Below are 21,138 nucleotides of genomic sequence, written 5' to 3'. Positions count from 1 at the left end.
ATGGGGAAAACTGTTCCATTTATTGGACTCTTGTGAGGACTAAAATATTTGATGATGTGAAGCATTTAGCATACTGTCTAGCCCCATGATAAGTGCTCACTAAATGTGTGTGTGTGTGTGTGCGCACGCGTGTGTGTGTGTATGAATGAATGACTGGATTATGAATAAATTGGGGATATGGTATCTGATGATGGGTTGGGTATATTGGTATTTTAGGTGGAACATATTTGTGGAGCTGTCCTGTATTCAACTGGAAGTGGACTTCTAGGGCTTGTGAGAGGCCCGGACTTTTTTTTTTTTAAAGATTTTATTTATTTATTTGACAGACAGAGATCACAAGTGGGCAGAGAGGTAGGCAGAGAGAGAGAGAGAGAGAGAGAGAGAGAGAGAGAGAGGAAGAAGCAGGCTCCCTGCTGAGCAGAGAGCCCGATGTGGGGCTTGATCCCAGGACCCTGGGATCATGACCCGAGTTGAAGACAGGCTTTAACCCACTGAGCCACCCAGGCGCCCCAGGCCCGGACTTTAGACAGAGATTGGGAAGCCATGGAAGTAGATTAGATCAGGAAAGAAGAAACTGTTGTGGGAGAAGTGAGGGCTGAGGACAGAACTTTGGGACTGTTTGTAGCAGGAAGAGGAAGTAGATTTGATACAGGAAGCTGAATTGAATAGTCTATAAGGTGGGAGGAGAACTGGGAGCGTGTTGAGTCATGGATGCCAAAGAAAGAAAAAGTTCTAAGAAGCAGGAAAGTAGTTACTGGCATTAGATGTTAACAGAAAAATTAGAGGGTGATGAGTAAGAAGTTGCCTTTGGATTTACTGATTAGGTGGTCATTGGTAATCAGGTAGAACACAGTTTTACTGTAGTGGTGGGAACAGTTTCTTAGTGTTAGTAACAATAATGATGTAATAGTGCATGTATGGTAAAGGAGATATAGGGAATAAAATGTGCTGTAGAGTCTTGCACACCAAAATTGTCTAGCTTAATACAGAGACATATAGAAGGGGATGGAATGTTGATAGGTGTTGAAAAGATGTACCGATGGCATTTTAAAAACCTAGCTGTTGCTTGAAAGAATTATGCTAATAAACTTCCAGTATTGTCTTTTAAGACATTTTGTAGTTACTCTATGTTCTATATTTGTTTGTGTTTTCTTTGGCACTGGAGGTGGTGTGGGTCTCTTACTTTATCTTTGTGGGCTGATAGTAACGTATTTGCTCCTTTTTCTTTCTTTTCCTTTCCTTTCTTTTCTTTTGTCTTTTCTTTTCTTCTTTTCTTATTTTTACCAGATGCTATCTAGTATTTATTTATATAAAATATTTTTTATTTGTTTAAATTAGATTTATATATTACTTTATTCATTTAGGGAAAAAAACAAGCTGTTAGAATGTTTAGATTTTTTTCCCCTCTGTTCCTCTTTCTAAACAAATTAATCTCAGTTGAAAAGGGAATAACCTCTCTTTGACTTGTTTAGAATAGGCAGGCAGCATACCTTGTCAGTGATACTATTTGGACTTACTCTGTTTTGACATCCTTAACTCTTCTCAGCATTTCTGCCTAGATCTAGAATTTCTCTGTGGCCTGGAGTACTTGTGTGGGGAAAGAAGGAATCATTGGGAGAGATTTATGTGGAATTGCTTTGTCTGGTTGCTGAACCAGCCTCCTGAAGTTTAAAATACAGCTTTGTATTTATTAAGCTCTTAGCACATCTCTTGTCCTTGGACCAAGCACTATAAACTCAAGGTCACACTATTTTATGGAAAATACTGAATCATAATATTTCTTACGGTGGCCATTGTCTGGGGATGTCTGTGTGGCTAGGTTATTTAACACGTCTGCCTTCGGCTGGGGTCATGATCCCAGGGTGGTGGGATCAAGTCCCACATCAGGCTCCTTGCTCAGTGGGGAGTCTGGTTCTCCTTCTGCCTATCACTCCCCTGCTTGTGCTTGCTCGCTCGCCCTCTCTCTCTCTCTCTCTCTCTCTCTGATAGATAAATAAGTAAAAAAAGTGGCTATTGTCTGTTACGTTTTGCTTCCTTCCTAAATACTTTAGTAACATTTTTTAAAAACATGCTTTGAACTAGTTTTAGACTAGTTAATAAATTTATTAATTTTAATTAATAAAAATTAAAAATTATTGGATTTTATTACATTAATAAAATCTAATGTAAAGACAGGCATATTTTAAAAACAAAATTTGGAATATAATGTCTTAATTTGTCACGAGTGTATGTATGAATTTAATTTGTAATCTTACCAACAGTTTTTAGGCTTTATACATTTAAGGTAATTTTTATGTTTCTAGTTATTCATCTATCATAATGATTATTTGTATTTTGTTTAGGTCTAGAATTTTTTTTTTTAAAGATTTTATTTATTTATTTGACAGACAGAGATCACAAGTAGTCAGAGAGGCAGGCAGAGAGAGAGGGAAGCAGGTTCCCCACCAAGCAGAGAGCCCGACGTGGGGTTCGATCCCAGGACCCTGAGACCATGACCTGAGCCGAAGGCAGAGGCCCCAACCCACTGAGCCACCCAGGTGCCTCAAGTCTAGAATGTTTTTAACTAAGATTTTATTCTCTAGCTTCGATTAATGCTATAAAAGATATAAATAACAGTGGTAGTTATATGAATGACATAAGTTATATAAATGTTTGCTTTTGACTCTGTTTCCCATCACCTAGAAAGTAGTGTTAAAATAGTCAAAAATATTAAATATATATATTTATATATATTAAAATATATATATAAAATAGTCAAATATTAAATATTTAAGTGAGTTAATCATGTAGAAGTCAAGATACAGTATGTTCCCGTTTAAGATGGTTCTGTAATTTTTGTCAAATGACATTCCTGGAAATGTGTGTCGGTAGTTTTTTTATTAGTATTCATTTTCCACAGAGCCAAGAACAAAACAGGATGTATCTGTTATGGGCTTATTTGGAAGAATTGTCTTGATGCAATTAAGTACCAAACCTAAAATAGTTTTTAGAGACCCTTAGTGAAATAAAACCTGAGTTGTTGTTAAGCCAATGGAGGCCGTTTTTAATGATGACAGGGAAAGAACTTTTAACAAAATAATTTTTGGAGCCAAAGGCCTCAAAAATCACATGCAGCCTGAAAGTTCATTCTTTGTTATTTTTGGTGAAACTTGCTTGGAAGGAGGAAGTAAGCTGCTTCCTGAAACTGAATGAGCTCTTAGAATTGATGCAGGCCACTTGATACTAGCACGGTGGCACGTGATTTATTATTTAGTACAATTGAGTAGTTGAGAATGGTAATGTTTGTCTCCCTGTCCCAATATAATGAATTAAGAGGTCCTTCAATTATTTGCTAATGATAAGTATATGATTGCGTTGAAAGTCAGCAGGAAATGAATCTAGATAATTTGCCTGGGACAGTCTAGGCAGATGCTCGGTGCTGATGACAAACTCCGAAGGCTTTGGGAATGCACCTTCAGAAAGGTTCAGGAGGAACCTGGTAGGCTGCCTCTGGAGCTGAGGTTGCTACTAATAGGCACTCTGAGTTACTAACATTATAAAAGACCATTTCATATACAAGAGGAACTGAAGCTTGGAGTGGGAGGGACTTGGGTGTATTCACAGTGGTATGTGAGAAAAAGCTGAGGCTGTTTCCTGACTGTAGTATGAACGGTCATTCGGATGCATCATTTTTTTGTCATGCGTGTACACGTGACCATATGCGTGTACGTACCTTCTGTTGGCTTTACTACTAAAACATGTGATCAGACAGCCTGGGCCCTTCTTTGTGCTGCGTTAGGGAGACTGAAGTTCTGTGCATGTTAATTTAATGCCTCTAAGATATTTTACTTTGGGCATTTATTTATCTTAATGTCCTTTTTGACTTTTTCTCTCGTCTCTCTTTAATCTTTTCTTGTCGATAGTCTTTCTTCCTTTTCTTTTCTGCCCCATTCTCTCCTCCTCTCTTCTTTCTCTGTCTTGTTGACCATTTTTTTTTCTCTCTCCTCCACTGACTATCCCTGTTACTACTTCTTCTTTTTTTAAAAAGATTTTATTTTTAAGAAATCTCTACACCCAACGTGGGGCTTGAACTAAAAACCCCAAGATCAAGAGTTGTATGCTCCACCAACTGTGCCGGCCAGGTGCAAATGAACTTTTTTTTTTTTTTTTAAAGTAAGCTTTACTCAACGTGGGTCTTGAACTCACAACCTGAAATCAGGAGTCACATGCTCTATGGACTGAGATAGCCAGACCCCCTCTCCCATCCCTATACTTCTATTTAAAAGCCAGGAAAGTAATAACGTCTGATAAGCTTAATAGTACATGATCTGTTTCCAACAAGAGAAAGGAAAGATCTAAGTGTGTTTTTTCTCCAACAAGTAAACATTGTTGATTGTCTACCATATGCTAGATTTAGAAGAGAAGATCATTTCCACACCAGAGGACTTATTTATAGTATTCTATCAAATTAAATCCATAGAACTCTTGATATTTTTGACTCTGTGATATTTTGTGGATGTACATTTCTTTGCAAGCACATTTTTCCTATTGTTGGCCTTCTTTCTCTGCTAAAATACATTATTTCACAGACATCATTACAACCAAATTAGAGGAAGTGCAAAGAAAAGAAAGAAAAATTAACTCACAATCTTATCTGTAACAAATTAGACTTACTGTTTCTATGTTTTCCTCTAGTATTTGTCAAAATATTTGTGGACTCTTTATGCAGTGGAAATTATAAGTAAATTTAATTTTGCATTCTTCTTTATGTTATTTCATAAATGCTTTCTAAAATGTAATTTTATTTTGTTTTATTTTTTTTAAAGATTTTATTTATTTATTTGTCAGAGAGAGAGCACAAGTAGGCAGATTGGCAGGCAGAGGCAGAGGGAGAAGCAGGCTCGCCTCTGAGCAAGGAGCCTGATGTGGGACTTGATCCCAGGACCCTGGGATCATGACCTGAGCTGAAGGCAGCCACTTAACTGACTGAGCCACCCAGGTGTCCCCTAAAATGTAATTTTAAATGCTTGAATAATACTCAGTGCAAAAGGAAGTAATGTTGATGGGGTACATACTGTGTCAGACACTATACAAAATAATTAGTACTTGTCTCATTTTATCCCCATAGTAGTTCTTTATGACAAGTGTTACTATGTCCATTTCATAGATGAAAAATTGAGGCTTAGCTTAGTTTATTTCAGTTTAATAAACATTAATTGAGCTCTACCACATTCTAGGTATGATGCTGATTTCTGGAGATTCAAAGATGGGTGGGACATGGTCCCTTGTATAAGGAATTCAGAAAATGGTAAGGAAGAAAAGAGATGATTTCAGTATAGTATGCTAAGTTCAGTGACATAGAAGACCACCTGACCTGGATTAGGGTTGGTCAGAGCAGTTTTGCTAGAGCAGTGCTTCTCAAACATCAGTGTGCATGGGGAAGTACCTGGGGTTCTTGTTATAATGCAGATTTTGATTTTTGCGTCTTTGGTAGGGTCCAAGATTTTTCACTTCTAACAGGCTTCTAAGTGGTGCTGTTGCCATTGTTCCACATACCTCACTTTAAGTAGGAATATCCTACATGATACAGATTTTGAACAAATACCAGTTAGCTGGATATAGAAATGAAGAGAGATATTCAAAACAGAGAGGACAGCATGGGGAAAGGTGTAGAAGCATAAAAAAGTGTGTTAAGTCGGTAAACTCTTTATAATCTATGGCAGGTGTTGGCAAACTATGGCTCATTGCTAAATCTGGCCCATAGCCTATTTTTGTATAGCCCATGTGCTAAGAATAGTTTTTACATTTTTAAAGTGTAAAAAAAACAACACCAACCAAAACAAAGTAAATTATAATAGAGATGCACAAAGCCTAACACATTTACTACCTAACCCTTTACATAATAAGCTCGAGACCTCTGATCTGTGTATGGTGAAGTGTAAAGTCTGCCTTGGGCATGGGGGAAGACATGTTGGAGACAGATAGTAAGCCGGGGTGGGGCTGGGAGGGTCGTGCTCACCAAGGGATGCAGAAGAGCTTGGCCTTCATCTTTGAGGTGACACAGAGCCAAGACAGGATTTAAAGAGGGAGGTGACAGGCTCAGCTTGTGTTTTAGAAGAATCTCTCTAACAGTATAGATGCAAGGGAGCAATGCTGGAGTCAAGGATACCAACTGGGAGGCTGAACCAAGGCAGATGGAAGGGATGGATTTGAGAACTGCTGGGACAACGTTTTTCATTCTCTTTTGACTGTAATCCGTAGGAAGAGAAGTATTTTATTTCATGACCCAGCATACATAGACACACCACAAAGCCAAACTTATCACAAAACATTTATCTTTATTATAGGTGAACTCAAATATTTTCATTCCATTAAGGAAAATGGTGGTTATTACCTAATACGTCGATTTTATATTGGGTTATAATGTACAGTTTGAAAAACACTGATCTAGGGAAGTAAAAGCAGTAGGTTATTATCACTGATTTTTGATATAAAGGAGTGGGGAACAAGGATTGGCATGGACGAATGGTGGTGTTCCCAGATGAAATCAGTAATAGAAGGGGAAGCCATTTGGAAGGTAGAAGTGATTCATTCGTTTATTTTTGGACCTGTTGAATTCAAGAGCGCTGTGAAACCCAGGCTTTCTGGAAGATAAGATACCAATTTTTCATTCAGTGAGTATTACTGCCTCACTCTTTTATTCATCTGCTGCTACTTCAATAACAATATTTTCTACTGTATTTCTACACAAAGGTATGTGTTTCAGGATTTCATAAGCTTTTCCAGCGTGGGCTAGAAGTTCAGCCATTGTTGCCGACGTTGTCAATGTTATAATGGGAGGAAGCATTATAACTTTCAAATAATTGGTTATGTGGAAAATTTGTAAATTGAGGACTAACTTGTACATTCTACTTTGAAATGCTTATTTAATTTAGTACTTGCATATTAGTTCAGTAAAATCAGTATTCTGGTATATTGAAATACTCATCCAACAGAGAGTAATAAAATCACATCAGTTAGTTTGTGTATGGTACTGTATGTATGCAGTTTGCATACTGATACACTGTACTTTTAGAGGGTTATCAGTTTTTGAAACCTTTACTTGTTCTATAAGGTTAGTATAAGACCAGTGTATCCATACCTTTCCCCATGTTAATATCATGATTATTTAAAGATATGCTTTTGTAACTGGAAAAAAACATTTCCTAAGTTGACCATATCAGTGTAAGTAACACAGATATATATGTAAGTTTAAAAGTTTTTTTTAAAACTAGGAATTAATACTTTTACATTTTTCTTTGTACAGATTGAATACCTGCTTAAGAAACTTACAGAAGCTATGGGAGGAGGTTGGCAGCAAGAACAATTTGAACATTATAAAATCAACTTTGATGACAGTAAAGATGGCCTTATTGTGTGGGAACTGATTGAGCTTATTGGAAATGGACAGTTCAGCAAAGGCATGGATCGGCAGACAGTGTCCATGGCGATTAATGAAGTCTTTAATGAGCTTATATTAGATGTGTTGAAACAGGTAAGAGTCCTGTCTCCTCACCTTTAGAATGTATGTTTGAAATAAGATATTTTCATCGAGTACAAGTCATTTATACTTTTACACTGATTAGAACAGGAATAAAGTTTCTTATTTTCCTAGTCTTGTATAAGGCTTTTTTTTTTTTTTAAATTACTGATACAGTTTTAAAGTACGCTTAAGCATTAGGAAATTACTATTTTGAAAGGACTGGTTAAGTGAACACATTTCTTACTATTTTTGAAGTACTTTAATGTTATGTGTACAGCCATATTTGTTGATCTGAAAGATCCTTATGGCATATTGTTCAGAGAAAAAAGCAGGTTGTTGAACAGGAAGTATCTTGCAACCCCTTGGATGGTCACCAAAATGTTAAAAGTGATCTGGATTGTGGGATTTCTGTAAATTTTATTTTCTTCTTTATTCCTTCCTTGTTATTGAACTTACTACTTTATATGAGTCTATTCATGAACGTATGTATATGATTTTATATATATATATATATATATTTTAAAGATTTTATTTATTTGATAGAGGTCACAAGTAGGCAGAGAGGCAGGCAGAGAGGTGGGGGAGCAGGCTCCCTGCTGAGCAGACAGCCCGATGTGGGGCTCGATCCCAGGATCCTGAGATCATGACCTGAGCCGAAGGCAGAGGGTTAACCCAATGAGCCACCCAGGCGCCCATGATTGTATATTTTATAAAATCGGAAAAATACCCTTATTTTGAGGAGAAATACCTTTATATAGCAAAATTGCATTTATTTTATAGATTATGACCTGCATAGCATCTGATACACATATGGGAAGCTTAATGTTTAATAGAATTTATATAATTATATATTTTTTAGTGGCTCTTTCAGATTTCTTAATTATTATCTAATTATACTGAATAATAACTCCAAGTTGGGATTTCTTTACCTTGGTCTTTTATTTATTCAGCAGGTGATATTGTTGTCTTTGCTCTTTTTCCCTAATTGATTCCCATCAATAAACATTAATTGAGGTTTCATTTGTCTAGGTTTTTAGTGCTAAAAAGAAGTGTGAGACATGGTCTCTGTCCAAAAAGTTCTAGGCCCACCAGGATGGCAGGATAATCAGACTACAGGTGAATTTCAGTATGAGATAGCTTTTACTTAAATGTCCAAGGATTAGGAAACTGAACAAGTATATGATTAGAACTTGGCATAATAACCAAATGATACAGCAAGGTAATAAATATTTAATGATAACGTATAGTCTACTATAGGCCATCAGCCCTTGTACATTTAATACTTAAATGTTAGCTATTCTGGGGGCTCCTGAGTGGCTTAGTCCGTTAAGTGTTTCACTCTTGGTTTTGGCTCAGGTCATGATCTTGAGGTGGTGAGATTGAGCCTTACACTAGGCTCTGTGCTCCGTGGGAGTCTGCTTGGGATTCTCTCTCCCTCTGCCCTCCCCCTTGAGCACATGAGCACTTTCTCAAATAAATAAATAAATAAATCTTTAAAAAAAGAAAAAAGGTCAGCTATTCTCAAACAACCCCAAAGGGCTTGACCTATAATAATGTCTCATTTTGTTTAAGTAAAAATATGAATTATGCACCTTCGTGACTGCTATCTGGGAAGGAAGTATAGGCCTAGATGAAGTGTGAGTGTAGAAGCCACATTTAGAAGCCAGAATCCTAACTGCTCATTCCTTTTCTGTTCATCTGGAGCAGAGTTCTTCCTCCAGAGTAGTGAGAGAGAGAGGTCGGTAGAAGGCTAGGTTGGTGCCTTTGGTTGAAAGATATATTTGGCCAAGTTTACTCTTTTCATTGATGGAGATTTTAATTTACTGAGAATCACTATAAAAAGTTTATATATAATTTTTTATTATCCAGGGGCACCTGGATGGCTTAGTTAGTTAAGCATCCAACTCTTGATTTTGGCTCAGATCATTATCTTAGGGTCATGAGATTGAGACCCATGTCAGGCTCCATAGTGGGTGTGGAGCCTGCTTAAGCTGATCTCTGTCTTTAAAAAAAAAGAATTTAAAAAGTCACAATGCTTTTAGCACCAGGAGTTCTAAGGCTATATGTATATAGCACTGGAGGATGGGGAGTGGGGTGGACTGTTGTCTCTGCATGTCCAGAATTCTGTGTAAACTTCCATATGCATGTATTTGACTGGATTTAGTGCCCCCGGCCTTCATAGATCCTTAGTGGGTTCAGATCCACAAAGGTCAAGAACCACTGATATTGGCTCCAATAGATAAAAGGCCAGGCATTTATACCAGATTTAATCTTTCGTAGGGTTACATGATGAAAAAAGGCCATAAACGGAAAAACTGGACTGAACGTTGGTTTGTACTAAAACCCAACATAATTTCTTATTATGTGAGTGAGGATCTGAAAGATAAGAAAGGAGACATTCTCTTGGATGAAAACTGCTGTGTGGAGGTATGAGTCTCTTGTTACCTCTTTCTGATGCTGCCCCCTGCTGCTGAAGTCTTTTATCTTGCTTCTAGATTATAGAACCTTAAAATAATCTTAAAATTAATACTTAGAAAATAGCATAGGCATACAGTTGCAGATTTTCTGAACCAAAACCAAGATAACCTGACAAAAATTTTTTGTGATGTGAATTTATTTTTTGTCTCATGAATAAAGTATAGGGATTACATCAGATTTATTTGAACATTTAAGGAAACATTTATTGAATAAAATGGAGTTATAAAAAAGAAAATGCAAATATTCAGTAAGACAGTGTTTGAAATCATGAATATATGAGGAAATCTGGGCCATTTTGAGTACAGTAAATAAAATTAAAGAAAATACAAGCATTATCTTTGAATATTTTAGGTGACTTTCAGTCAGGACACCTTATTCATTGCTGTTAATTCTGTAAAGAAGTGAAGTCTTCAAGAAACATAAATTTTGAGTTTTTAATTTATATCTGAACTATCATCACATCTGTATTTGATGAAGAACATTTAAATTACCTAAAATCTTGCTCATAAGTGACAGTGTATTTTGATAGATGAAATAGTGTAGCTATATTAATACCCCAGGGTGTGCGCTATCCACGAAGGGGTCTTCTTAGATTCGGCTAAACATGGAGACTCACAAGATTTACCATAGGCCATACCAGTCTACTTACGGATATAGGACAGGAGCTACAGCTTGCTCTTAATAACAGCCCAAGTGCAAAGATCTGATCTGCATCAGGCGGACATGGGAATCACCCTGGCTTAGTAGTCTAGTAGCGCACTAGGTCAGTACCTGTTGTAACAATGTGGATATACCTTCCAAGGTTCCTGTAAGGGATGTGCTCACATATAAGAGTCCCTGTGCTTAAGAAAGCCAAAGCATGGTGTCCCTATCAGATGTTGGTTGGTTCTCACAGTCCAGATCAAGTGTCCTAATCAGGGGTCATTGTTACCATAGGTAATGTTGCCTAGAGAGTAGCATTTTGTAAATCAGAAATATGCTCTTACAGACATTTTTCATTGATGTTGAATTTCAGCCGGATTTTTATAAATAATTGAGATTAAATTTAAATGCTTAAAAATAAAATTTTAAAAAACCGATTTTGCTTTCTGTGTTAGTCCTTGCCTGACAAAGATGGGAAGAAATGTCTTTTTCTCATAAAATGTTTTGATAAGACCTTTGAAATCAGTGCCTCAGATAAGAAGAAGAAACAGGAGTGGATTCAGGGTAAGACAGTTTTTATTATTTGTCATGATATAACTTGAGAGCTCTGACTTTGTATTTTAATCTCATTAAAGATGCTAAAAGCATTGTTCTCTCATTGTTCTCTTTTCTGCCTGCAGCATAGTAGCTGAAAGAAAAACAAATTGAGAAGAGTTCCCAAAGTTTTCATCAGTTTCATTTGCATAATAAGCTTATGGGAAAATTATAGACTGGGTATTTTAGGTTTTATTAACTTTTACTATTTAAAGAGAATAGAACTTCTACTTTTAAGGACTAGAAGGATTTTGAAGTGACCATCTTGAATTTTTAATAAACAGAAAACAAAAGAGGAATAATGCAATCACTTTTGAATATTTCCAGTAATTTTTAAGATCTGTTATTTAAAAAAAAATCTGTTATTTTCATAAGAAATCACTAGTTTTAAATAATTATTTCAAGAACACAAACTTTTGATTTAATAACTTATAAAGTATTCTAAAATTAATAAAGAATGAAACACTACATATGAGATTTTTTTTTTTTAGTCATGAAAGGAGCTTCTGAATATGATATCCTTGGACATAAGTATAATTATACTGAAAATTTTGGTCATTTTGATGTGGCTTAAGATTTTGAGACAAGTGCACCTAGGTTTAAATCCTCTTTCCTAGGTCACTTGAATTATGAATTTTGTAGCTGTTTTTCCTTTTCCATAGAATGGGGATAATAATAGTACCTACATCTTGGGGCAGCTGGGTGGCTCAGTTGGTTAAGCTTCTGTCTTTGGCTCAGGTCATGATCTCAGGGTCCTGGGATTGAGCCCCACATCAGGCTCCTTGCTCAGTGGGGAGCCTGCTTCTCCCTCTCCTCCCTGCTCATGCTCTCACTACCTCTCTGTTTCTCAAATGAATAAATCTTTCTTTTTTTAACTGACAGAAGTCTTCTTTGTTGTTTCAAGTGAAGTTATACATAATTTTTAAAAATTTTTATTTTTTAATTTCTTTTCAGTGTTCCGGAATTCATTGTTTATGCACCACACCCAGTACTCCATGCAATACCTGCCCTCCACAATACCCACCACCAGGCCCACCCAACCCCTCAACCCCCTCCCCTCCCAAACCCTCAGTTCCTCAGAGTCCACAGTCTCTCGTGGTTCGTCTGAATAAATAAAATCTTTTAAAAAAATAGTACCTACCTCTTAAGGTTTTTTTTTTTTTTAATATTTTATTTTATTTATTTGACAGACAGAGATCACAAGTAGGAAGAGAGTCAGGCAGAGAGAGAGGAGGAAACAGGCTCCTGGCGGAGCAGAGAGCCCGATGCGGGGCTCGATCCTAGGACCCTGGGATCATGACCCGAGCTGAAGGCAGAGGCTTTAACCCATTGAGCCACCCAGGTGCCCCAACCTCTTAAGGTTTTTGTGAGGGTTGACAGATAATGAAGATACACTTGCACATTTAAAAAATGGCACATCATTGCAGAAATGTGATAGATTGTAGATAACCTAAATGTCCATTAATTGCAAATGGTTGAATAAATGATAGAAGAAACACAATGGGGTTCTGTACAGTATGTATAATGTTTTATTTATTTGTTTTACTTATTTTAAAAGATTTTATTAGAGAGAGAGAGAGAGAGGGTGTGTGTGTGTGTGTGTGTGTGTGTGTGTGTGTGTGTGTGAATGAGAGAGAGCATGAGCAGGGGGAGGGGGAGAGGGAGAGAGAGAGAAGAAAACTCCCCGCTGAATAGGGAGCCTGATGTCAATCCCAGACGTTGGGCTCATGACTCCAGCCGAAGACAGGTACTCAACCAACTGAGCTACCCAGGTGCCCTGTATAATGCTTTATATACTGATACAGAAAGCTATCTAAGATAAATTAAGTGAAAATAACCAAGGCTCAGAAGAGTGTATTATGTCAAAAGAAGATGGAGGATGCATAAGCATATTTATTTGTACATGCTTAAAATATCTCTGGAAAAGATGCACAAGAAACTGTTAACATTAATTGGTGATGGAGAGGGGAAGCCAGAACTTGGGATAGGAGCAGGAGGGAGACTTTTCCTGTATGTCTTTCCATGCTTTTGAATTTGAACAATGTGAAAGTAATAGCTGTTCAAAAAATTAATTAAAATAATCAGGAAAATACATAAAAATGAGATGATGCATGTAAAGATACACATATAGCAAGTATTCAATAAATGGTAGCTACTCTTACCATCTCAGGAAGGGAGTGTATAAGGATATGGTTTCATAAGGCATAGATAAGGGCAGACTAAACCCAGCATGTAGCAAATCAGATATCAGGAAGTTTGAATCTCAGCTCTTACTACTTCTTGTTCTTATTTGGCCTTTTAAGAAATAGAAGGGAATTGAAAGTGTTGTAAGTTCTTCAAATGTGCGCACTATTCCCGTATCAAGTATCTGTTTAAGAATAGATACGCAGTTATGGAATTTTAGAGCTAGAAGGGACTCTGGAGATCACATTTTTCATTTCAGAGATGAGGAGACCGATGCTGCAGGTTATGAGTCACGGAAGGGCAGACCAGCACTCAGTGGCAGAAGCAGAAAGTCCACTGGGCCTCTTGTTTTCTTCCCAGTATGCCATCCTCATTTTAGGCTTACGAAGAATAAACAGTCCATCCCTTTTTCTGTCCTACACCTTTTATAGCCATTCATTCTACTATCCATCTGTTGAAGTTGGGCAGCCCCCCACCACATAAAGAAGCCCGCCAGCGTCGGAAAGAACTGCGGAAAAAGCTGCTGGCTGAGCAGGAGGAGCTGGAGCGACAGATGAAGGAGCTCCAGGCTGCCAACGAAAACAAGCAGCAGGAGCTGGAGACCGTGAGGAAGGTGGGCGTGGACGCCGGGCTGGGGGGGCTCTCTCTTCCCTTGTAGGGGCCACAGCTACCTTCCTGACAAGCTTTGGGTCTGCCAAGACCAGGTGCGTGCCGTTTTAGACAGCTGCTTTGGTAAATTATTTTCTCAGGAAGTGTATCTAGATTGCTGAGTGAGACATCCTGGTTTTCCCAGCCTTGAAAGTATGAGGGTCTCAGGTCAGCAAGGCATTTCATTGACCGGACAAGAACATTTATAAGAATAGTGAGCACAGTTGAATTTTGTCAGAGAAAGATGAGAAATTTTATTTCCTTGATGTCAAGGTCACTTTTGGTGACCTGGGCGTGGTGTGTTGCTTTTTTAGCTTTTTCCCCCCTTAGCTTTACTCATGAATACTCTTAGTATAGAACTGTGGGTCTCACTTACCGTTTTGAATCAAAGATGCAGTCTGGGTCAATTTCTCCTTCCATCTCTGGGCTAGGAGATCAAGTACTATTGATTGTATAGGATAATTGACATTCATTGGAAAACCTTGTTGCTCAGCTGTATCATGGTTCTGGAGGTGATGGTCCTCATTGTATGGCCACTCTCCTTATTTCTGTCTTGAATCAGTGAGCACCCGCTATCCACAAGATCAAAGACCCTTTTGTGTCTCCTACCTCTTTTGTAGCACCTTTGCCGTGGAATATGGGAGATACTCACAGTATAAGCCCCCACATTCCTGGTGGGGTTCTCCCTTTCTAGTCCATGGAGATGCCACACTTTGTGCTGACATCCTCTGAGTAGATTCACAAAGAATTTTCTAGTACTTTTATAACCTTGGGAATTAATGTGGGTGTATGAAGTGAGAAAGTTGTTCCCATCCATCATACCTTTCTTTTTTAAATTTTTAATTTAAATCCAATTTAGTTAACATACAGTATATTATTAGTTTCAGTATATTATTAGTGATTCATCAGTTGCATACAACACCCAGTGCTCATTATATCATGTGCCCTCCTTAATGCCCGTCACACAGTTACCCCATCCCCACTCACCTCCCCTCCAGCAACCCTGTTTGTTTCCTGTAGTTAAGAGTCTCTTATGATTTGCCCCCCTCTCTGTTTTCATCTATTTTATTTTTCCTTCTCTTCCTCTATGTTCATCTGTTTTGTTTCTTAAATTCCACGTACGAGTGAAGTCATATGATATTTGTCCTTCTCTGACTTATTTTGCGTAGCATAATACCCTCTGGTTCCATCCATGTTGTTGCAAATGGCGAGAGTTCATTCTCTTTGATTGTCGAGTGTATACATACCACATCTCTATCCATTCATCTGTTGATGGACATCTGGGCTCTTTCCATATTTTGGCTATTGTGGACATTGCTGCTATAAACTTTGGGGTGCAGAATCACGATGTTTGCATCCTTTGCATAAATACCCAGTAGTGCAATTGCTGGGTCATAGGGTAGCCCTACTTTTAACTTTTTGAGGACTCTTCATACTGTTTTCTAGAGAGCTTACCTACTTTCTTTTTTCTTTTTTAAGATTTTATTTACTTATTTGAGAGAGAGACAGCATGAGCAGGATGAAGGGCAGAAGGAGAAGCGGACTCCCTGCTGAGTAGGGAACCCAATGTAGGGCTCGATCCCGGGACTCCAGGATCATAACCCAAGCTGAAGGCAGGCATTTAACAGCTGAGCCACCCAGGTGCCCTGACATACCTACTTTCTAAAAGCAGCTTCTCAGGTCTTGTTGCTCTTCCTCCTGAATCACTCTTGCATCTTGCCTTTCTGCTGTAATGTGTTTTCTTTAAAAACTCCCGTAACAGGCTAGGATGAGCACCTGTAGTATGTGATCACTGCTTCCTTCATCCACTGTACACATGGCAGTAGTGGATGTTAGAAGAGTGGGGTGGAAATCTGGGCTTGTTGTCCTTCTTTCATAATTTTTAAAAAATTATACAATAGGTCCTACAGAAGAGAGTACAAAAGAGTGTGTACGAAAGCATCACAAAATGAATACCCCTGAAACTATTACCCAAGTTAGGATAGAGTATTGCCAAAATTTGAAAGTTCTGGTGTCCTTTTTTCTTTCGTTTTAATTTTTTGGCAGTTTACAAACAGTAAGATTCATGGTTTATATATAGTTGTGTGAGTTTTTACATGTGTCTGGATTCTTGGAACCAGCACAGACAGAATGCAGAACAATTCTACTGCCCCACAGAATTTCCTCACGCTGCCCGCTGTACTCAGATTGTCCACTAATCCCTAACCCCCGGCAACCACTGATCTTTTCTCTGTTCCTGTATTTTTGCCTTTTCCAAATTGTCATATAAATGGAACTGCACAGTGTGTAAGTTTTCAAGGCTGTGTTCTTTGACTTGGCATCATGCATTTGAGATTCACCGATCTGGCATCTTTTTGAACCTTTAGACTCTTTTAAACTCTGCCTCCCATGAGGATGTAGGTGCCCTGCTCTGCTTTATGTGAATGTATGCCCAGAGCTGGCAAGGCCTAGGCCAGACTAGACAGCTCTCCTCCTACCTAGATTTACAGAATTATTTAAGAAACTGATTTGGGACTTGTTAAGTGTTGAGAAGTTATTATAGAGCCTTAATAATCTTTAGTTTTCCTTTTCTCATAAAGAAATAAAATTCATCAAGTTTTCGTTGAAACATATTTAGGGAAAAAACTGCTTAGATGAATATTTTAATCACCTGGAATTCAATAATGTTTGTGGGTTTTGTAAGACTTGATTGGCCTCACTTAATTTGGAAGAAAGAACAAGAAATCATGTAGTTTTTGTAAATTAATATGTTTCTTTAAGGGGGTTGCCCACATTTTTTTTTTGTTTTTGAAAAAATGCTTTATTTTTGTAGGGCACTTGTAGGTTCACAATAAAATTTGAAAGGAAGATACAGAGATTTCCCATGTACCTCCGGTGTCAACACACGCACAGCCTCTCCCGTTCCAGAGTGGTACATTGGTTAAAATTGATGAATCTGCACTGATACTCATAGCACCCAAAGTCCATAGTTTCTCTTAATGTTCATGCTGGTGTTCTGCATTCTGTGGGTTTGGACAAATGTATAATGCCATGTATTTACCATTACAGTATCATTCAGGCTTATTTTCACTTCCCTAAAAATCCTCTGTGCTCTCCCTATTCATCCCCCTCCTCTCCCAAATAACTTTTATTTCTACTATGGTTTCTTTAGAAAATATATAATCTTTTTATAGATAATATAATCATATGGCTCAAAAATTTAGATTATACAAAAGAATAAATCCCACTTGATCATGGTATATGATCCTTTTAAAGTATTATTGAATTTGGTTTGCTAATATTTTATTGAGGATTTTTGCATCTGTGTTCATCAGGAATACTAGCCCCTGATTTTCTTTTCTTATATCTGCTTTTGATATAAGGGTAACACTGGCCTCATAAAATGAGTTTGGAGAGAAAGTTTGAGAAGAATAGACATTACTTCTTCTTTGGATGTGTGGTAGAATTCACTAGTGAAACTGTCTGGTCCTGGGACAGCTTGTTTGTTGGGAGGTTTCTGATCACTGATTGAATCTCCTTCTAGTAATCAAATTGGTTGTATGTTTTTAGGAATCTGTAAATTTCTTCTAGGTTGTCTGATTTATTGGTGTATAATTATTCCTAATCTCTTTTGATCCTTTGTAGTTTGTGGTATCCTTTGTAACATCTCTTTCATTTTTTTGAATCCTCTTTTTTCCTTGGTGAGTCTAACTAAAGACTTGTCAATTTGTTTATCTAACGAGCTTAGTTTCACTGATCTTCTCTTATCATTTTGGTCTCTTTTATTTATTTCTGCTCTAGTCATTGTTACTTTCCTTCTACTAACTTTGGGCTTCATTTTTTTCTTTTTCTGGTTCCTTGAAGTGTAAAGATAGGTCTTTTGAGACTTTGTTTTTATTTATTAGCGAGAGAGAACGTGCAAGAGCGAGCAGCGGGGAGGGATAGAGGGAGCGGGGAGAGAGAATCCCAAGCAGACTGTGTCCAGTGGAGCCCAATGTGGGGCTTTATCCCATGACCCTGATAATATGACCTGAGCCAAAGTCAGATGCTTAACCGACTGAGCCACCCACGTGCCACCATTTTTCTTTCCTAATGCACCTTCACTTTAATATTTATTGCTTTTCTGGGGGTGGGTTTTTGATTGGGTAGAAACTGGAAGAAGCAGCATCTCGTGCAGCAGCAGAAGAAAAGAAACGTCTTCAGACTCAAGTGGAACTACAGGCCAGGTTCAGCACAGAGCTGGAGCGAGAGAAGCTTGTGAGTGCCACACAGTTGGGAACCTGGGACCTGCTACATTTGCTCACAGAGCCAGTTTGGGTGAAGAGGGAGGGACCAAGGCCTGGGAGGCTGGAGGGAGGCCAGCTTGTCAGCTGGGCTATGCTTCTGACCTGCAGGGGGCTCATGGGGAAGTTCTGTGTTTCTTCATTCAGTATGGGCTTATTGAGCACCTTCTATGTGCCAGGCACCAGGCCAAGGATATAAAGGTAAAAGACGTAAGCCTTGCTTTTAGTACCCCAGAATAGAAATTCATGGAATGGGGTGATAAGTACTGTGGTTAGGGTGACTGTATGTCTTGGTTTGCTGGGCTAGTCCTTGCCATCCTGATATAATTATTAACAGCATTCTTTTTCCTTCTCAAAGAGTCCTGGCTTGGAAAATAAGTAGCTATGGAAAAAGAAAGCACGGGTTCCATGACATTCTTCTTCTGTCATGAGCAAAGTGGGAGGTTCTGAAATCATGAGAACATATGAATTCTGGTCTGCTTCTCTTAGCAGCTCTGATTCATCCCCCAAGACACCCAAGAGCCAGGTTGCTGGAGGTGGTTAGCTAGTTCATTGGAACACAGGTCTTACGCGGAGTTGTAATGTATGGGAGAGTACTGAGCCCAGTGCCCATCAAATAGATGCTGGTGACATTTATTAAGTTTTTGTTGCTTGGAGTTGAGATAGATATATTCGTGTTAGGAGAGAAAAGTTCATAGGCAAGCAGCTGTTGGGGGAAGGAGCGCTGTACTCACAGCCAGAAGAGCTGGGTTCTTTCCTCTCTGCTCCTGCTTTTGAGCATAAGTTTTCTCTTTACATTGGAGGTGTTGTCATGTGATCTCTCATGACTCTTAGGACGAGGAAGTGAGCAGTGAGAATATTTTAAAAACCACGAACACATATGCTGATGTGTGTGCTGTTACATTCAGATAGATATCCTTGTCTTCCAATTTTTGAGATTCAAAACTGTTTAATACAGAAAGGAGAACCCATATACTTGTTAGGGTGCTAACTTGGGTGCTTGAGTCCCCCCAAGGCTGGATATGTCCCAGGGAGGAAGAAGAGGGGGCCTGGAGGCAGCCAGGTAAGAGGAGTCGCTGGCTGCTGGTCAGTCGTCCCTTTCCCCTTTAACCCTCCCTCTGGCTGTTCTAACTGGGCAGAGGTTCATTTCTTTTAGAGAAGACTGTGGGTAAAGAGGTTGTGGTTGTATAATAGAAAGGAATTTAAAGAGAAATTATTCAGGGAAACGATTTTTTTTCTTGACTTGAATCTTAAAGTGTGGCGTGGAAGGGATGGAATGTTCCCTGGGCAGAAAGACAGCATGAGGGCTGTAGCCTGTGGCCCCGACTGTGCGTGCGGTCTCAGTGTTGGTATTGGCTGCGGTGTTCTCCTTGCTCCATCTTTAGTCTGGGAGTGCGCGACGGGGCCCTGCCCACCCTGCTGGGCTGCGGCAAGGGCTGGCCATCGGGAGCAGCCCCTTGCGAGCAGCGGGAGACGTTCCCTGGGGATAAAGTCAGCCTGAGTGTAACGTGGCCCTTTTATGCCATCAGATCAGACAGCAGATGGAAGAACAAGTTGCCCAGAAGTCCTCTGAACTGGAACAGTATTTGCAGCGAGTCCGGGAGCTGGAAGACATGTACCTAAAGCTGCAGGAGGCCCTGGAGGATGAGAGACAGGCCCGGCAAGACGAGGAGACTGTGCGGAAGCTTCAGGCCAGGTGCCAGATCTGTTTGTCTCCTGTGTCTTTATGTGCTTCGCTGGGGAGAATGTCGTTTCTAGGAATGACTAACGTTCTGGTGAAGAGGGAGGAGTGTCTGCCAGACCGGAGAGACCCTGGAGGCCTGGCTGGCCAACTTGTTTACTCTCGGTCTAGGACCCTGGAAGACCCTGGCTTCTAGGGCCCTAGACAGGCTTTCCATCTGTGTAGAGCAGGCAGGTGGCCTGGTCTGAACACAGGCATGAACCAAGGCTGAGCAGCCCAGCCAGAGCACCAGCCAGGCTGGGGGGGAGCCCACTGAGGATGCCACTGACGTCAGCACTGGCACCATGTTTTGGTCCCCACGCCTTCTGCTGTCACTCAACACAGGATGCTCGCACCTCCAGCAAGATAAAGTCTCCACTGTCTCTGCCGTTTTGTGTCGGCTGCTTCAGAGTCCAAGTTCCAGAGTCTCGTTTCTTCCTAATGCGTCTGCTTAGGCAGGCCCAGCTCGGGCTTCCACTGTGCCCTGGCTGCCAAAGGGCAGGAGGGCAGGGGTCTGGCCTTGGCTTCCGTAGTGGGAGATGGGCCCTGCTTCCCATCAAGATGCCCATTGTGCAGATTCCTTGGACACGTGAAGGGGATTCAGACCGGGCAGCCTGAACACCTGCAAACGTGCATCCCCTTCTATACTCTAACCACTAGGATGAAGAAATAGGTCTTTCCTGTTCTGTGTTGTATCACCAGTGCCTAGAAAAGCACACAGAAGGTGCATCATACATGCACACATTGAGTGGGTGGACGAACACTGGTCACAGCACATTTGCAGTGTTGTGTTCAGCTGTGGGTCTTACACTCCGGAAGGAGGGAGTGGCCGGTCCTGTGTAGAACTAGGGACAGTAGATGGGAGAGCTCTTCCTAGTCCAGGAAGAACTTTCCACGGCTACCTATAAATAAACTTGCTGGATTCGTGAAGCAGTGGGCGGGCCATCCCTCAGACGGTCGGATAAGTGCCTGCAAGGTGTCGCAGAGGGAGTTCTTGCGGCGGGGAGGCTGGGGCTGGCGACATGAGGCCGTCTGGTCCATCACTTTACTCCTTCTCTCGCTGGCTGTGGAAGAGTGTGCTGATGGTCGGGCCACTGGAGGTGTGTTGG

The 21,138-nt window shown here is 39.7% G+C and overlaps 1 protein-coding gene across 2 annotated transcripts in view; it reads left to right on the top strand.

Annotated features, from left to right (window-relative positions):
• The window catches only part of LOC111159419 (switching B-cell complex subunit SWAP70), a 66,557-nt gene that overhangs the window by 41,896 nt on the left and 3,523 nt on the right, over positions 1 to 21,138 (top strand). For both annotated transcript variants that reach the window (XM_022521867.1, XM_022521868.1), the window contains 6 exons: positions 7,286 to 7,513; positions 9,782 to 9,928; positions 11,077 to 11,185; positions 13,831 to 14,012; positions 18,176 to 18,283; positions 19,839 to 20,005. In XM_022521867.1, coding sequence (XP_022377575.1) covers positions 7,286 to 7,513; positions 9,782 to 9,928; positions 11,077 to 11,185; positions 13,831 to 14,012; positions 18,176 to 18,283; positions 19,839 to 20,005 — 941 coding nt within the window. The remainder of the gene's footprint in view (positions 1 to 7,285; positions 7,514 to 9,781; positions 9,929 to 11,076; positions 11,186 to 13,830; positions 14,013 to 18,175; positions 18,284 to 19,838; positions 20,006 to 21,138) is intronic.

The sequence above is a fragment of the Enhydra lutris genome, unplaced genomic scaffold (genome assembly GCF_002288905.1).
Source record: "Enhydra lutris kenyoni isolate GAN:26980312 unplaced genomic scaffold, ASM228890v2 scaffoldscaffold68, whole genome shotgun sequence".
In the NCBI taxonomy this organism is placed as follows: Eukaryota; Metazoa; Chordata; class Mammalia; order Carnivora; family Mustelidae; genus Enhydra; species Enhydra lutris.
This window is presented reverse-complemented; position numbering and strand designations above follow the sequence as displayed.